Source organism: Micropterus salmoides, unplaced genomic scaffold (assembly GCF_014851395.1).
Source record: "Micropterus salmoides isolate LMB-PRFRI ecotype aquatic unplaced genomic scaffold, ASM1485139v1 Ms_hic_scaffold_1, whole genome shotgun sequence".
Lineage (NCBI taxonomy): Eukaryota > Metazoa > Chordata > Actinopteri > Centrarchiformes > Centrarchidae > Micropterus > Micropterus salmoides.
In genome coordinates this window covers 35,395,377-35,412,564 of record NW_024040040.1, presented here as the reverse complement: position 1 = coordinate 35,412,564, position 17,188 = coordinate 35,395,377, and the positions used below count along the sequence as shown (strand labels likewise).

General features: G+C 42.7%; 2 protein-coding genes across 9 annotated transcripts; one reads left to right on the top strand and one right to left on the bottom strand.

The window, feature by feature from the left end:
- The first annotated feature begins 294 nt into the window (after positions 1–294).
- zfhx2 (zinc finger homeobox 2) lies at positions 295–17,061 on the top strand. 3 transcript variants are annotated; one of them, XM_038725310.1, is made up of 6 exons: positions 295–389; positions 497–656; positions 6,942–7,100; positions 8,380–8,440; positions 8,806–12,995; positions 13,973–17,061. In XM_038725310.1, the coding sequence occupies exons 1-6, from the start codon at positions 310–312 to the stop codon at positions 14,408–14,410; spliced, it is 5,088 nt and encodes a 1,695-aa protein (XP_038581238.1). In that variant the 5' UTR covers positions 295–309; the 3' UTR covers positions 14,411–17,061. The 3 variants fall into 3 exon arrangements, with proteins under 3 accessions (XP_038581238.1, XP_038581248.1, XP_038581240.1); XM_038725320.1 differs by lacking the exons at positions 295–389; positions 497–656 and adding an exon at positions 4,664–4,818; XM_038725312.1 differs by lacking the exons at positions 295–389; positions 497–656 and adding an exon at positions 4,954–5,388.
- Positions 1,671–4,083, bottom strand: thtpa (thiamine triphosphatase). 6 transcript variants are annotated; one of them, XM_038725346.1, is made up of 4 exons: positions 3,949–4,083; positions 3,040–3,109; positions 2,257–2,751; positions 1,671–2,105 (listed from the first exon to the last, which is right to left on the bottom strand). In XM_038725346.1, the coding sequence occupies exons 2-4, from the start codon at positions 3,107–3,109 to the stop codon at positions 2,005–2,007; spliced, it is 666 nt and encodes a 221-aa protein (XP_038581274.1). In that variant the 5' UTR covers positions 3,949–4,083; the 3' UTR covers positions 1,671–2,004. The 6 variants fall into 6 exon arrangements, with proteins under 6 accessions (XP_038581274.1, XP_038581280.1, XP_038581278.1 ...); XM_038725352.1 differs by having other exon boundaries at positions 2,257–2,748; XM_038725350.1 differs by lacking the exon at positions 3,949–4,083 and adding an exon at positions 3,816–3,834.
- Positions 17,062–17,188: the final 127 nt, after the last annotated feature.

Sequence of the window (17,188 nt, the reverse complement as noted above, 5' to 3'; positions counted from 1 at the left end):
TGGTGTAATTTCTGTCAGTTTAGGAGTCCTTAATGTAAAAAACGTTTAAGAACTACTAGATTATACATAAACAAAACTGAAGTAAATGGAGGTTAAATAGGTAAACATGGACTTGGCATTAAGGTCAACACGAGATTAACAAATTGTTAAAATATTTTCTTGGTATATTTTAATTGCATCCATCCATGCAACTTCAACAAATCAAAACTAACTACCATATTGTTTTGTTTTTGTCTTTGATGAAGGGGGCAGATGCGTTATGGTTTAAAAGAGCAGATGCTTCCTGTCAGTGTAACTCAGTGGTCGTGCATGACATTGGCCTCCAGTGTAGTCTTCCTGCGATCAGGACCAGGACTGTGGGGACCGAGCTGTCAGAGCGAAGCCTGGGTGTGCGTGTCCCTCACACTACTCATGATTGCTCTCTGTGTGAAAATGCTCACCCATGTATCACATTCTTCTACATTGCATAATATCTTATTGTGTTTTTGGATCACAGGTGTCTGGACAAAGCTGCAACAGGTGCTGGTGTCGGTACAGCAGAGACAACACCAGCAGAACAATCCATCGGAGGGCTAATTTCAACCTCTCACAAACCTCCTCCATCACCTCTGACTGATTGGTCTGAAATTGAAGTTGATGCCCGATGCGTGACTGTGGTAACTCGTATTTTCTTACAAGCCTCTGAGGAATCAAGTATTGTAGTCACCATAATATTGCAGGAATGTTGGAAGGAGAACGTGTGCTGTACATTGCAGAGTAAACTAATGCCTGCACGGTCTGCATACTGATTACAATTTAATGTGTCTTGCCTTACAAGAGTGTGCTGCAAAACAGAGACTTGATCAGTTAACATAGAGCTTCCGCTCATCTACTTCTGCAATATACCAGTGGCAACATATATCTCATAATAATCAGAAAATGGTTATGTAAAAAAGTTTGGTCAATTTAACAAGATTATTCTGCCATTAGAACTAGATGCTTTGTTGTGTTGTTTTGTTGTACAGAAAACTCATTTTCTGTATTTGAGGGCAGACAGTGTCATTTAGCTCTTGTTAAGTAATATGGATGAGACCGCCATAACCATGCAGACATTAAGTAGGAGAGAGAACACTGTGATGAAACCACTTTGGTTAACTTTAGAAACACAAGATGATGCATTATTTATTTCTGCATCGCTCGCTAGATACACTATATTGCCAAATGTTTTGGGTCACCTGCCTTTACATGCACATGAAGTTCACCTCTTGGGCACTGCCGAAGGAGGCCTTGAGCAAGCCACTGAACCCCTAACTGCTCGGGGCGCCGCACTGAGCGGCAGCCCCCTCACTCTGACATCTCTCCATGCGTTGCTATGGGTCCTGTTTGTGTGCATGTGTGTGTCCTTCGGACCTGTGTGTAAAAAATACTAACAGAGTGAAAACATTGAGTTTCCCCTCGCGGATCACGCAGGAGGCTTGATGATGCGGCAGCCATGTTTGCACGCCTAACTCACCTGTTCAAGAACCATCCAGCTCGTGATTTCAGCATAAAAAGCAGTAGCTTCTGACAGGAATACAGACAGGCAGACACTTAAGACCTCCTGACTGTCCACCAGCTCTTCCCCTGCGAGTGTCTAATATGGCTAATCATCTGTATTTTAAATACAACACAGTAGAAAACAATCAGCATTAACGGTTAAACGACAGTTATGGCACCCCCTTTTATTTCCATTGTTCCCAGTTCCTCTCACCCTCTGCATATTACAGCCATAAAAAAACAACTATTGCATATGGTGCACAGGACAGGTGGACAAAAGCCATTTAGCATCCTGCGTGTAAATTTACAGGTTTTAAATTCAGGAAGTGTCTTGAGACATCTAGGACTCGGTCAACAAGTGACTACAGTGAGCATAAGTAAGTTCAAGTTTTAACATTTTCATAAAATGAGGCTTTGTAATAAATAATAACCTATTTTACAGATAGAATACATACTATTTCGCTGCGACAGTAACAGATCACGTATGTCTTACAAAACATGTTCACTCAGTAGTTTTGCATAGTGCTCTGGGTGATTCATTTTAAGGTAAACAGTCATTTTTCCTTCTACTCGCTGATCTCCAGTCAGACCTATAAAGAAGAAGAACAAAGATTTCTGACTTTAAAAGGACAGTAGGTCACAGCATGGCTAATTGATAACCTACTTGATGAATACAATACGTGATAGTGAATATGTTATATTTATATAACGGACTGGGCAGTTTGACAGCTTTGAGCTCACCCAGCTTTCGAGCCGTTCTTTCAATCTTCTCCAAGGCAGACTGCACATCTCCTCCCTCCGGAACGAGGACCTCTATCTCTCCCACATGGTAGCCAAAGTCAGCTTGGTCGAGATCTATCTGCACCCCTTCCTCCTCTAAAGTGAAGGACCGCCGCACTGTTGTGAACTCTGCAAAGCATACCAGATTCATTTTGCTCAGCCAAGATTCATCCTCCTGTGAAGAGTTTGTCTCTCTGTCAGCACAAATGTCTTTTATGACCTCTTTCACTCTCAGCTGGATTTCAGGCAGATTGGTTATCTCCTTGTAGCGAGTACACAGCGCTGCCTGAGCTTTAGATCGTTCTCCACCAGTCCCTTCTGTCACGTTGACTGTCGCTGGGCACTTGAGCTCCCAGCATCCTTTACGTTTACGCAGCCACACGTCTCTCAAAGTCAGGTCAAACTTGGGGGTGTCAAAGTACTGGTCACGAAACTGCAGCTGACCAACACACACTGCTGGGTAAAAGAAGTGGGAGGAAGAGAGAGAGATGATTTCCAAAATGGATAAATAAATATAAAAACACCAACAAGGTTGATACAGATAATTAAACTTCATTATTAACACGAGACAGATGGCCAGTGTCACTACAGTTACAGAGTAAACCACAGCAATTAGTGTCATTAAATGTTGTAAAAGTCCTTCAGTGACCATTTGCAAGTCATTGTGGGTCACGGCATCAGTAAAATGCCTCTATTCTAAATTTAACCATGCGTAAATGTGTTGTATACAAATTAAACACGTACCCCCGATCTCCTCCAGTGTTTTCAGAATGTCAGCACTACAGAAAAATTTTCTTTCCACTTCCACACTCATCTGAAATGCAGCAAAATAAACAAGTTACAAAAAGCTAAATTCACTTTATCCTGCTTTAAGACTGGTATTAACCTTAAGTGACCGAATAGGCAGGTGTAAGTTTTTTTCATTTGTAAAAAGGCTTTTGTCATACCTGTCTATTTTAGCGCCAACACTAACTTTCTGGCACCACAAGATCTAGGCTGAAAGTTAATAGCTCTTCATAAACCTTTTGAATATAGTCTACAATACCTAATGGTGGTAACTTAGTACTGCTAAGTACTACTTTACTTGACTACACCATTTTATGATACTTTTTTTTTTTGAACGACTATCTTTCAGGGAAATATTGCTTTACTTAAGTTAGATTTATTTAACAGCTTACTGGTTCCTCTAACGTTACATATTAAGATATACATACATAAAACCTTCTGTACCTCTGCAGAAGACATTTTTTACTGCATGATTTCTTCTTGTAAAATAGTATTTTTATATTGTAATATTACTTCAGTAAACTGTGTGCTTACTTCTCCCACCACTGCATTTAACGTTTTTCTCACAGTTCTCCAATGATTAGCTTGGTTGGCTTTGCGTTTTGTAGCATACATTTCATAGCTATTCTGTTTCATGCACGATAGTAAACTGTCAATAAAAGCACCAAGCTGAACTGCTATTATGTCAACTATATTATTATAAAGTAATACGGCAGTAGCTCCCGTAGTCGCACCTGCAATTATAATCAGGCTCATTCAGCCCAAGCAGCTGCTGCAGTCCTAAATGAACTACAAGTCAAAATCACCTAAATGAACCACAGAGTTTTAAAAACCAACACACACGTAGCGGACTGCATTCCCACACACCTTCACGAGTCAAGTCCTTAAATCCAGATAATTCGGCATCAAGAATTGAACGACAGGTCAACCCGGGCAGCCCCTACACGTCAGCGGAGTTTATTTTGCACAGGCGCAATTAGAGACACCTATCAGTGTGTTCAGGAACATCACTTCCTGTCCCAGTAACGCAGGGGCATACAGATGGTGCAATTTTAATCCCCTCTGCTTCATAAATATTTATTCCACATACTCGACTGTTGATAGTGCGCCACACCTATCATTTGATTGAAAACATGTCATAATTCGTGCGGGTGGTGCTGAGCGGAGCCTTCGCGGTCACATCTCCATTATTCAGCCAGCCTTAATTAACTCGTCACACTCTTTGCGACAACCCTGGTTGGCAGAATGGGGACTCATTTTTTATTCACCTTTTAATGTGAGAACGAGGAAGGGTTTTCTATTAACGGGGGATTACATGTAATCTAGGCATCGGCATACTTTTTTTTTTTTGGAAAATTATCTGTCGTGCATTTTTCTCTGCTCTTATCTTTATTGCTCAATAAGTAATCTGCGTTTCAGCATACATTAATAATATCTCCTATCTTCGGGGGTTACATAAGGGATTTGATAGCCGTGTCTGTCCCTACTGAATGTCAGCAATCAGCCTTGGGGGGAGCTGTGGTCTGTTTACTAGAGGGAAGAGGGGAAGGAGAGAGGGATAGGGCGAATGAAGGGAGGGGGAGAATAGGAGAGAGAGAGAGAGAGACACAGACAGAGAGAGAGAGAGAGAGAGAGAGAGAGAGAGAGAGAGGGAGGGCAGGCAAGAAAACTTTTCACTTCTGAGGAGCCACGGAGGAAGCGTGTGTGTGTGTGCGTGCTGGAGCGGCGACCATGCAGGTAAAAAACGCATTAGCTAATTGCTCTGAACTTAATTAAACGTCATTCGCGATCGGTTAATTGTGCTGATTTAAGCGGGGAGAGTGGCCTGCGACCGGTAGAAGATCGAGCATACGACGGATTGTGACCCATACTAATCCGATCCCTTATAGAAATCCAACATTAAATCCCAAACTTTTTTCTGCCTCTCTCGCCTCTTTTCGCCTGCTCTCCCTACACCACCCCCATCGTCGAAGCGACCGCGGCGCACGTACTCCCTCCAAGTAGCTTTTTTAGCGTTTAATTCTTTCGCCAATTACGGCTCGAAGCTTTTAAAATGATAGGTTAAATGGCCATGTGTTGCACCGTAAGTGTTTAAGGTATGGATTTGGGCGCTAGGACGCGTCAAAACGGGGTCTGCTGGACGGCAGGGAGGAGGGGGTGCGAGTGTTTTCTAACACATCTGCAAGCGGAGCCCACGTTCATTAATTAAATGGCTTTAGTCCGGCTAGGCCTCAATTTGCGCTGTTGAGCAGCAGGCGGCGGGCGGTGCAACACTAGATGCCCGATTGGCAGCCCACAATCAGAGGGGTAAGGAAATAACTCGAGGCCGAGGTTTGGGATATAAAGCCTAGTGAGTGTGTTTTCTCTCCTGGGTGAACTCAGTCGGCGGATCGGAGCTGCAGTTCCCACCTGGACCGGGCAGAGTTTGTAGGGGAGTGGAGACTAGCCAGTTGAGAGACAGTTTGAGGAGCGGTTAATTATCTCTGCCTGCTAACAGGCTAGCTAGCAAAGTGACACGACTGTTATTAGCTCAGCCCCTTCTTGTTTATTAATTTAGTGGACCGTCCAGCCCTCACTGAGAGCTAGCAGCGAGATTATGCTGACGCCTGCCCCTGTCTTTTTCAGTTTCAGAGAAGTGGCTGGCCATCACTGCAGGATTATTTTCAGTAAACTAACAGCTAACCAGCCTTTCCAGAAACGCGACTGTAATGCGACGTTACGGGGGGGCTTCTCAACCTAGCTTGCTAGCTAATTGATTCGTCTCTGGTCGGCATAGCTAATTAGACCGCTCATTAATTAGCCCACTGTGAGCAGACGTACGTCAATCTAGTTATATCTTTGCTTTTAATTATGGAACTCGCGACGAGGGGCCGTTAAACACGATATACTTTGCAGATATAGACTTGTCGAAATATTATCTGATCAAATATCCCTGCTAGCTTGCTAATTGGCATGACGAGGAAGTGAGGACTGTAGCTGTGTTGGTATTTCTCCTCATGGGTATGAATTGCTGTCTTGGTCGCCTCTTGGATTATGAATGCTTGTAGCTGTGTGGTGAAATCCGGACTAATGTTAGTGGTCTATTTTGATTTCCATTAAGGCATGAGAAGAACAGTTATTTGATCGTGGGTGTCGAGCAAATGCAGCATGATCTCGGATCGCATTTAATATATTGGCCACATGTTCCTTATATTGGTCAAAACTGGAGGGGGGGTATTATGTTTTGGAGATGCAATATACTCATTGTAAGCGCATGTCATGATTTGCATTGAGTGTTACTCCGGTATATTCTGCGTTAAATACATTTCCTGTAATATTGAATCAGTTTCTTGAAAGTTACGTTGAATGCAAAGAGGCATGAAACAATGGCTCTTTTATCTATGAGCCGCTTGAAGTTTACAACAGTGCAGTGTAAAACGTATTGAAAGCATTAGATGGATACTCCTTTACATTACAAAGGTGTCATTTGTCAACAGTTGCATTATTGTGTAATTTGATATGACCATTGCAGACAAAACGTTGGGATTGTCCCTGCAGAACATGGTTAATGTTGTAAGGAAATCAGGCATGAAACCTGAAAGACCTGGTTTAGGATTAGTATAGTAAAGTTAAATATATCTAGCTAAGGTGTGTAACCAACAAGGTATAACAGTATACTCTTATGTTGGTGGGTGCAGCTCCCCTTTTGCTCTTGGTCACATGAAATCCCTTCCACAAAATTACTTCCTTCCTTACGTCAGATTTTCCTTTTTTTTTTTTTTTTTTTTTTTTTGGTATATGAAATACTTCTATACAACATTTGTGATAAATAATAGTCCCAGAAAGAGTAGGATTCTTTTAACATCCTTTTTTGTTGTTAGGAGGAGTCTGGAGAGACAGTGAGCAGTGAAAGCAATGGGGTGGCAAAGTGGCTGTGTCCCCTGTGCCAAAAAGGACAAACCGACAGATCCTTGCTGTCTTTACATCTCACTGAGCAACACAGCGTACTTCCATCTTGCGTTGACAAACTGCTGGACATTGTAAGTATGGCTGGGCAGAGTGGCCAGAATACATCATAAGATTGTCAGTGTCATAATCTCTGGAGTTCACACAATTATGTCAGTAATGTGTCATGTGTCAGTAAGCCCACGTGTTGCTGGCTGATATACAGCGGTTGGACAAAATATCAAATGCCTTGTATCTTTGCAGTAAATACAAATTCTTCTTTTGACCATCTAAGATGTTGCTTCACTGTGGTCGTTATTTTTTTTTTGAGGTAGTCGAGGTGAAAAAGGCCTGAGAGTCGGTGGCTGGGACATCGGTAACAAAATTATGTGATGTGGCAAGTTTGCAAAAGGAAAAGAGGAACATTAGTCACAAGTAGACTTTCACTAACATTTTAAAATAGCTCTTAACAACACGAGTTTTACCAAATCAGTGTTCACTGCTGCGCTACTGTTAAAATTAGTTTGTTTTGTCCACTCTTGTTATATGTAATAGTGTATGAGAAAGGATCCTTTTATTAAGCTCCTTGTTTGTGCACCATTTTTTAAAAAGAAAGGTTAAACAAATATGTTAATCCGTTGATGATTCCATGTGTAAATGCTTGTTAATAACATACGGGAATAACAGGTTATTACAAGGTAATAACCTAAGTAATTGCGCATTTAATTTCATGTGTTTTTATTCAGAGATCATATGAACAAAATACGATTTCCATCTAAACAGAAATGAGCTAATGCATATCCTAATAAAATTCATGTTTAACCACAGTGATGGAAATTATACACTTAATTCTGCATAATCTGTTAATAAATTAGTAATTTGAATTGAAACTTGAGGGTGTTTTTCTGTTTTCATGACTAGTTTATTCAAATCCTCTTTTGGAAGTCAGCCCTATAGTATCAGTGTTCTTTATTTTGATAGTTTGGATGTGTCATTGTTTGGATTAATAAGTTACCAAAGATGTCACTTTGAAAGTATTTGCTGAGTAAACATAGTCTTTGAAAAAAGCACCCCAATGCACACACTATTTGTAATGGGGTCCATGACAATTTAGTATGTAAAGTGTTAAGAAATGGAGGGCATTTCAGGGATGAATTGATCAAAGACAGTTTAATTTATGCCTTTAGGGTAATTTGCTAATTAAAGGTTAGCGAGGGTTGCTATGTGTAATATAACCACACATCAATGTGTCACGCCCAAATGCTGTGCCGCTCAAAAGCAGCATAGCATTTGGCTCATCTGAAAGGAGCTGTTGCAGAGTGAAGTTTGCTATGGGACTTTTGCTGACGCTCTCCTTTCATTTTCTTTTAACAGGCTGTTCTAAAACAGGGGGCCAGCGGAGAACAAGAGGACAAAGGTGCTCAAACGTCTTCAGGTGAGTATGAAAAAAAAGTTTGGAAAAAATTTACATTACATCTGCAATGATCCACATAAATGTTTTTCTTTGTTATAATAACACTGATTGGGTGTATAATACTGACTTTTCATTAGTTGCCAAACCCAATGTACTTATGTGTATTAGTATAATGTGGATCTGTGGCGCTAAAGTTTTTATATATTTTAAAACTGGGTAAGTTTTTGAAGTGGAACCAAAGAAATACTTATACTATAAATTGCGTGGGTTAAAAAGGTTAATATTGTCCAATAAATTGTTTCAGTATGCAAATGTGTACTTCTTTTATCAGGTATCACTCCATTTACTAGAACATGAAAGTTAAAGATCTGTATTGATTTCATCAGATGCTGAATCTTCACAACTGAAGCACTCTGAAGACGTCAGTTCAGACCCCTGCCAGTCTAGCGAGAGTTCAGACGCTACCCAGACGCTTGGAGACAAAGAGATGGAGGAAGAGAGAATAATGGAACAGGAGGCAGTTGAAGCGGAGCCAGAGCCAGAAGAGGAACAACTCACAGGAGCCAAACAGCGAAATGCAACTGAGAACGCAGAAATCCCAGATGCTAGTGAAAAGTCAGTTGGTAAAAATGGTGTGCCAGCTGAAAATAACACCCGCTCGTTCAGATGCAATGCCTGCCTGGAAACTTTTCCCAGCAGAACTGCCTTGAGCGTTCATTACAACTCTGCATCCCACATTCAAAGGATGACAACAGGCTCTGCGAAACACACTGGGGAAAATGATCCCCAGACACTCTCAGTTCCTGTCCTATCTCGGCCATATATATCAAATAAACCCTACCAATGTGCTGTATGTCGAGTCTCTTACAATCATGCCATCACCCTCGAGAGCCATATGAAATCTGTCTTGCACCAGTCCCGCAGCAGAAATGCTGGAATTGTTGCACATGCTACAAACAGCACGATTGCCACTGCTAATTTGGGAGGTAGCGCCCCCACTGCTCCAAACACTGTAGTGACCACAGCTGAAAGTGGAACCAGTCAGTTAGTTACCACCACTAACTCTGCTGCTCCTGGGACATTGATGGTGACTAACACAAAAGATGGAGAGCAGATTCAAACTTCGCAAGTGGCTCCCTCCCTTCTCACCTCCCCTGTGGCCTCAGCTCAGGCGGTCTCGGCCTTTCTCACCCTCCTCACATCTAGTCCCAGCACCCTCTCGCACTCCCTCCTCCCCTCGCTATTTGCGGCTGGCGCTCCTCCTGGTGCCGCCGTGCCTCAGCTCGTGCCTCAGCCTCAAATGGTCATGCCCTTGATTTTGAACGGGCTCCAAGCCCAAACCCAGCAGCACCAAGAGAACCAGCAAGGCCAGCTCCTTACCCAGTGTGTGCCATTCGTAGGTCTCAACACAGCCCAGCAAGCCCTCCTAACCCAAAGACTTACCAGCTTACAGAACCAGTGGCCCTCTGCAGGAGTCCCAACAAACATACAGCCCTGCCTGGAGGAGCAAAAACAGACTATAAAGTGTGAAAGAGAACAACAAAGGCAGGGCAGTGATGAGACGGTTGAAGAGAAGGTCTCAGATCAGATCAAGGACAGGAATAACTGGACTACAGAGAAACTTAATGAAGAGGACAGTAAAGAATTTGCTCAGTGTCCTAATATAGAAAGTAAGGTTGAGAATAATGAAGACAATGGGAAGGCACACAGAGATAGCACAACAGATGGAGACAGCCCGACTAATCAGTTGGACCTGGAAGGTGACAAAGCAGCTAGCCTCAATCTCTCCCCAGCAGGCACAGAGAAGAGCCCCCGCAAAAAGAACCTCTCGCCTTCTGCATCTGTGCCCAGCAATTCAAGCCTCAGTCCTTTAAATTTAAATCTTACACTTAGCCCTGATTCTACTCCTCAAAAATCGCAATCAGGCACCAGCCCTTGTGGCTCTTTAGGCACCCCAAAATCCAGCCCGAGTACACACGCCTTAACTAACAACCAAACCCGACCGCATTGTAATACAATGAGATCTTTTTATCCAGACCTTCCAACGCTGACGGAGTTCCAGTCGGAGGTTCTCTGGGCGTTCTTGGAGTCGCGCAGTGAGGCCGATGCTGCAAGTCCTCCCCACGAGGACTGCGAGGCACTGGGCAGAGAGGTGGGGCTTTCTGAGGACGAGGTACGTAGGTGGTTGAGCCAAGCGCGACATGCAAAGCAGAGGGCGACGGAGTTAGAACACCTGCAAGGCTTGGTGGCATTCCCGAGGCATGGCCAAAGTTCTGACAATGACTATGACGACGAAGAAAGCTCCCTGATTATAGCAGAAGGTGAGGATGATGCTGAAGCGTCAGGTAGTCAGGCAATAGATTTGTCTAGTACAAGAGGGAAACACAGACAGAGAGATTTGGTAAGGGAGGGTCTGGGAGATTCCTGTCTCACGTCTGACTCAGAAAATGAGGTATACACCTCTGTGATCGTGTCTGATGAGGAAAGTCAGAATGAGTCTCTGAGGGAGGGTCCTGAGAGCCCTGCTAAGGACGAAGCACAGTGGGAGGGCCATGGTGATAAAGGGTCAGTTGGAGGAAAGGTCTTGCGTTCCACAACTGTGTTTCTCTCTGATGCAGAGGATGAGTATGAAGATGAGGATGGCGGAGGGGGTCAGAGGGCCAAGAGGAAAAAACAAAAGGTGGATTTTGAGCGTGACGAGGTGGAGGTGAAGAAGGAGAGGCAGGACCCAGATGTGGATCTAGAGTTGGAGGCCCAAGGGGACCCTCCAATTTCACTGTCCCATATCCTGGACCACCATGAGCTTCCAGCCGGGACTCTTCACTCACTTCCCCTGTCCCTTGCCCCCTTTTCTTCTCAGTTCCTTAGCCCCTATGTCCTCTCTCTTACTCCTTCCTTGGTTGGAGATGGGAGCAAGGTACCTGTCTTTCCTAACCCGCCAACTATCACGCGCTTCTCCAGCTCTCTTCTCTCGCATTCGCTCTCCTCCCACAACCAGTCGTCTCATTACCTGTCCAACGGTGGTGACTGTGAGTCCGCTCTGGATCTCAGCATGGGGAAAAACAACTCCAAATCTGCTTCTTCCTCATCATCTCTGGCTGATAAAATTGCAGCGCAGAAAGGACAGTTGTTGGATGGGCTTGGCCTTAGGCCCACATCTAAAGGCCTGGTAGTGGTCCAGGTGAAGCCTGAATCTGTTACCGCCATGCCCTCGTCTAACAGCAGTATGAGTCTGGTCAACTGCCATAACATGACAAAGTCTAGTATTTATATGAGGGCAGCAGAGAAAATGAATGCCACACTGTTGGAAAGGGAGCGAGAAAAGGAGCGAGAGAAGGAAAAGGAGAGAGAGCAGCAGCAGAGAAAGTCCAAAGGAAAGAGGTATCGGGATATGCGGCGTTCCAGGACCATCATACAAGCTGAACAACTTGACATTCTGTACGGCTGCTATTTCAAAGACCCAAATCCAGGGAAACACGAGTTTGAACAGATTTCAGAGTGGGTCCACCTTCCAAAGAAGGTTGTTCAGATTTGGTTCCAGAACATGAGGGCGAGGGAACGGAAGGGTGAGGTCAGATTCATCAGTGACGGGACTCTGGCAGCGGTTGGCAAACCTCTCATCAAATTTACCTGGCCTCTTTCCAAACCCATATTCTCCAACAAGCCCGCTCCAAATAATACTGGGTGCATCACGACTACTCCAATTGTGCGTACCCTCATGAAGACGGAGAGAGAGCCTGTAAAGGAGCTGGGCAAACCTGCTGTTCTCAAGAAAATAACCCCAGTTCCTATCAAGCCCAAGGAGATCGTTTCCTCTACCACAGCCTCTCCTTTGAGCAGCAGTGCTTCAGCAGTGCCAAAGACCAAGCTCGAAACCACCAGCAATGTCACTATGGTCAAAGTTGCACCCAAAGTCAACACCCCTGTACTTGTATCACCACCCAAGGATCCTATTCCAATTGCGCCACGACCGGCCCAGAAACGAAAGCTAGATGAGGAGAGCGAGGAAGAAAAGACTGATGAGGAGAGAGACAATGAAGATGAGATGGGTCCTGGACCAGGAACCACTAACCGCATGGTGCCCAAGCTGCCTACAACTCCCATCAACAACAGGCCTCCTGCCACAACAGTGGTGCCACAAAAACAGAATGGGCTCAACTACTGGACCCCCAAGGTCCCCATTAAGATCAACACCCTATCAAGAGAACAACTGGCTCTTCCCACACACACGCCTCCTCGTACCATCCCCCCTCCTCCCACCCCCAGCATTGCGCCAGTCAGCCCAAATACCCCCAGCTCTGCCAAAGTGGCCAGCCCTTCCACCCCGGTCGTGGCTAAATCAAGCCCAACTGAAAGCAGCTTTCTGCCCCACTCATCCAGCCGTAGGCCACGCACACATTTGTCTTGCCTACAATTGTCCATTCTGCAGTCTTGTTACGAGACCTGCGCCCACCCTAACGCCATGGAGTGTGAGGCAATTGGAACGGAGCTCAACCTGCCGCTCAAGGTGGTGCAGATCTGGTTCCAAAACACCAGAGCTAAGGAGAAGCGCTGGAGGCTGCAGCAAGAGAAAATGGTAAGCTGGCAAGTAAACTCTTTGGAACATAATCACATTATATACAGAAAGAAAGACTAATTAAATTCACAGCAAAGCAGGTCACTGAGAAGAGGAAACTTTATCATACTGCTGCTATGCATCTTTTATTCTAGTGCTTGTCGATTTCATATCATATATTGATTCTCATATTGCTGTAAAATGTATTGTTTTCTTAAATGTAATGGAATTAAAATTGATTATTTCAAGCAAATTTCCTTTAAAAAGAAAAGTTTGTTTTAAACATTCCAAGAGTTAAAAAAAAAAGCACAGTTCATTATTTGAATTCATGATTTACAATTTTGCCTATATTTAGGGCCGCAACTAACCATTATTTATATTGTCTATTATTTTCTCAATTAATCTATTAGTGGTTTGCTCTGTAAAATGGTGAAAAATGTTGATCAGTATTTCCCAAAGCCCAAGACGACGTCCTCAAATGTCGTGTTTTGTCCACAACCCAAAGATATTTGGTGCACCGTCATAGAGGAGTGAAGAAACAAGAAAATATTCTGTAATCAGAGAAATTTTACTTTTTTATTCTTAAATAATGACTCAAACAGATTATCTAAATAGTTAACAAATAATGGTTAATTAACTTATTGATGATTTATTGCAACAATACATATATGTGCCATATTGTGATAAAAATCTCTGCCAGAAAAATATAAACTATAGTACCCCCACTGATCTATTCATGTCTAAATGTGAATACATTTCCTTTTACATTTAGCATTTTTGACCATAGATTATGCATTTTGTCGGGGGGGCGGGTGTATTATAAAAAACGTTCCCAAAACTATAAAAATATAGTATTGAAAATTGTGCACATAGCAGTTATATAAAGGGCTTGAAGGTTAGTCAGATGGTCAAACCTGTAACAAAATTTAGACTTTAAATGACATTAAACTTATTCTCTCTCTGGTCCTGTCTATCTACCACACCTTTCCCATTCCCAGTCTCCTCTGTCAGGTGGGAAGGTGGACATGAGCTCAGGAAGCTACCTGCAGTACAACGCTCTCAAAGCCAATCGTCCCATCTTACCCAAACCTGTTCAGCTGACAGTTAGTGAACCTCCAGCTTCCCAGATGGCCGGCCAGCCAGTCCCAAAGGAGACCCTGACAGGCCGCTGTGATGCCTGCAACATCTCCTTCGAATCCCGGGCTGCAGCGAGGGCCCACGTCTTCTCCCCACGTCATCTGGCAACCCTGAGAACCACTAACTTTGGACAGCCGACAACGCTCGTCAACAAGAACGGCACCGGTAACGGCGGCCCTGGTAGTGTTGCACCGGGCTCGCAGGTCCCTCATTCCACTCCGGTAACCAGTTCTGGCGCTGGTTCTGGAGGGGAAATGGTTATTGAGTCGCCCCCACCGACGGCCACCAGCAACAGTTAAAAGACTCAGATCAGGATTGGTCTGCACACTGACTATTCTTGGACCCGTTTGGGCTCCTCGGATTTTAATAAACAAATTTGAGCACTAATCCTCAAAAGCTAATATTCTTTAGTTTTTGGAGTTGGCTCCCCCTGCACCTGCCATCCCTCGCTCAACCCTCACTGACTCGAAATCCGTTAATCTATAGAATTCACCTGGATTCCGATGCAACAGCAGACAATTTCCATGCTGCTTAACACTTAATCAGTTGCTGTTTGATATCTCAAGTCTCCCTCGATCCTCACACACTTTATCCAAACAGTTTTGGTCCTACACCTGTGGTTATATATTCCCTTACTTCATTGACCTTCCTATAATTTGTAAAGACACTCAACTTGCCATGCTTGAACTGTCCCACCCTAAACACTGATGCAAAAGTGTTTCCTCTTTGGAAGTGGCCATTTGCTGAAAGGCCCTGAAAAACACTTTTTGGGATTATAACATGAAATACTCACATTAGTAACTCCCAGTTTGCTCCTGTGGAATTGTTTTTCTCCCATCTACTTTCACTTCTAGGGCGAAAGACTGCTTGGATACAATACGACTGGGCTGAATCATTGGGAGAGGAAGAACTGGTATCGACTGTCACCTTTTTATTTGCTACAGGGGTGTGATCTGAAGAGTGTTGTCTACTCAATTGGGATATTAAGAGGTACTTTAGAGAGAATAGGGCTGTTTAATTGTCCCCGTTTTACGTGTTCATAGTTTTCACGACAATCCAAATAGACAGGGCAAAAAGAGAGAGAGAGGCTGAGGAAAGTAGAATCTTGGCATACCGCACTTTGACACATTTTACATTGTTTGAAATGTTTTTAAGCATTCTAATGCAAGTGTCTTTTTATGGAAAGATACATTAATGCATGTTGGATGCCTTAATATAAATCACGTAAAATAAATTTGTTTGTTTTTTTGCTAATCTAATGAAACATGCTTTAAGTGTGAGCATAATATTGTGCAAGAAGCTGACCTGGGTATACAAATGAAGAGCTCTGTTCCAAAATGCCTTTTTATATCAGTCTTTGGGGGAAATATCTGAATGTCATTCTGTATCTAGAACATAGCAAATCCTGCCTGTAAAGTTGTCAGCATTCTCTTGGCCAAGGACTATAATTATCAGCTATCGTGTTTTTACAACAATTCTTTTGATCCTGTGGATTTCACTTTCCTTCCAAAGGGTGTATTTCTCATTTTGAAATGCAGCTCTTCAAACCTGTCGGGGAGGGGGAATGTCTCCACCAGCTGTGGGTGTGTTTAAAAACATGACAGCCTTAAGAAGAAACACCACCACATATATAAATTCAAGCCCAGGTGATCCATGTGTAATGTTAGTGAATTATTTTCATCCTCACGTGACACTGAGGGTCAGACCGGTTTTCTTTTCCATGAATACTGTGCATAAGACAAGAAAGTTAAGTACTCATTTTATCTACTTAAATATTTATACAAATGACAGTAGAAGCAATTAAAAACTGGTGTAACAGATTTTTATTTAGGTCAAAAGCCAAGCCTCTGGAAATATTAAGAGAACAGGGCTTGAAATGGACTGTTTTCTCATACTTTTTTCTCCCCCTTGTTTTGTTCAGTTTTGATACGGAGTTCCTAATTCTGGTTATGTACGTGCTGTGAAATGAGATCTCATATCTGGAAACTATGACAAGGGAGAACGTTGGGTATTACTAATATCCTTAAGGGGCTAACAGATACTCAAATCTAGTAAGCAAATTGGGAAACATGAATAGTGTTGACTGAGAGCTAATAAGATGGTGCTGTGTTGAAGGACACATAACATACTAAAGATGTTTTCCTTCAATTTAAGTTGTATATTAATGTTACTATTGATAGTTTTAACAAAATGCAAAACTAAAACATGAACTTTTGTAAAGAAATATATTAAAAATAACTGATATTCCAAAGTAATCCTCCCTTTGCTTTCTGTCATTCAACAAACCAAAAAGCAATCTTGAGGTCGACAGAGAGCAGGAGAGGTGTTCGTAAATGCAAACTGTAAAGGACATCCCATGGCTTGACACTTGCACTAGTCCACAATTTTTGCACAAGCTACAGACATTTCAAATTAACACAGCCATTAACACAACATTAAGAGTCACTTCGTGTGGTTTTTGAAACAAGGAGGGTAACAATGTCCTTTCATGAGTAATAATTTGTACTCCTGTTGGAAAACTGTATCTTGTGTGTAAGGCAAAGACTAGAGTGCTTTAACTTCTAGACTGGGATTACACACATGCACACACACACAGACACGGTGTTGCACTGTCCAAACTAAATAAGTTTTTATGGAGATCTGCTTTTTATCCCCCTATGTTTGTCACTTTGATTATCACTATTATTATAACTGTACTACTACTTACACGATTTATCATTACTACTCATCACTGTTTTTGATTATTATTGGTTTTAAATGCCACCTCTGCTCAAAACAGTATGGTATTCCTATGAATATTAAACAATAATAGTGGCAGTGTTATGAATTGTTAGATTTTTTTTTGATTAAGCTTATTTTTTCCTCCTCACTTGTACCTGCCTTGTGTTTGGTCTCCATTATGCTTTCTTTGATATACAGAAAAAGAAATAAAATCAGTTGAACAACAAAGCATAGCTGTGTAATTGCGCCATTTGGGGCATTTGTTTTTTTATGTTGTGTGTATGACAAGGGTTTAAATCCTTCATATATACATTTTATAATCTGAGGTTTTACCTGAGTGGCATATTAAAATAAAG

What these genes read in the sequence shown, in the direction of transcription:
- zfhx2 (XM_038725310.1), top strand. Translation starts at nt 310, where the DNA reads ATGACATTGGCCTCCAGTGTAGTCTTCCTGCGATCAGGACCAGGACTG. An exon ending in TGTCAGAGCGAAGCCTGGGT is followed by an intron (nt 390 to 496) that starts GTGCGTGTCCCT and finishes TTTGGATCACAG; the next exon opens with GTGTCTGGACAAAGCTGCAA. An exon ending in ATGCCCGATGCGTGACTGTG is followed by an intron (nt 657 to 6,941) that starts GTAACTCGTATT and finishes TTTTGTTGTTAG; the next exon opens with GAGGAGTCTGGAGAGACAGT.
- thtpa (XM_038725334.1), bottom strand. Translation starts at nt 3,696, where the DNA reads ATGTATGCTACAAAACGCAAAGCCAACCAAGCTAATCATTGGAGAACT. An exon ending in TAAATGCAGTGGTGGGAGAA is followed by an intron (nt 3,110 to 3,615) that starts GTAAGCACACAG and finishes GCTGCATTTCAG; the next exon opens with ATGAGTGTGGAAGTGGAAAG. An exon ending in AACACTGGAGGAGATCGGGG is followed by an intron (nt 2,752 to 3,039) that starts GTACGTGTTTAA and finishes TCTTTTACCCAG; the next exon opens with CAGTGTGTGTTGGTCAGCTG.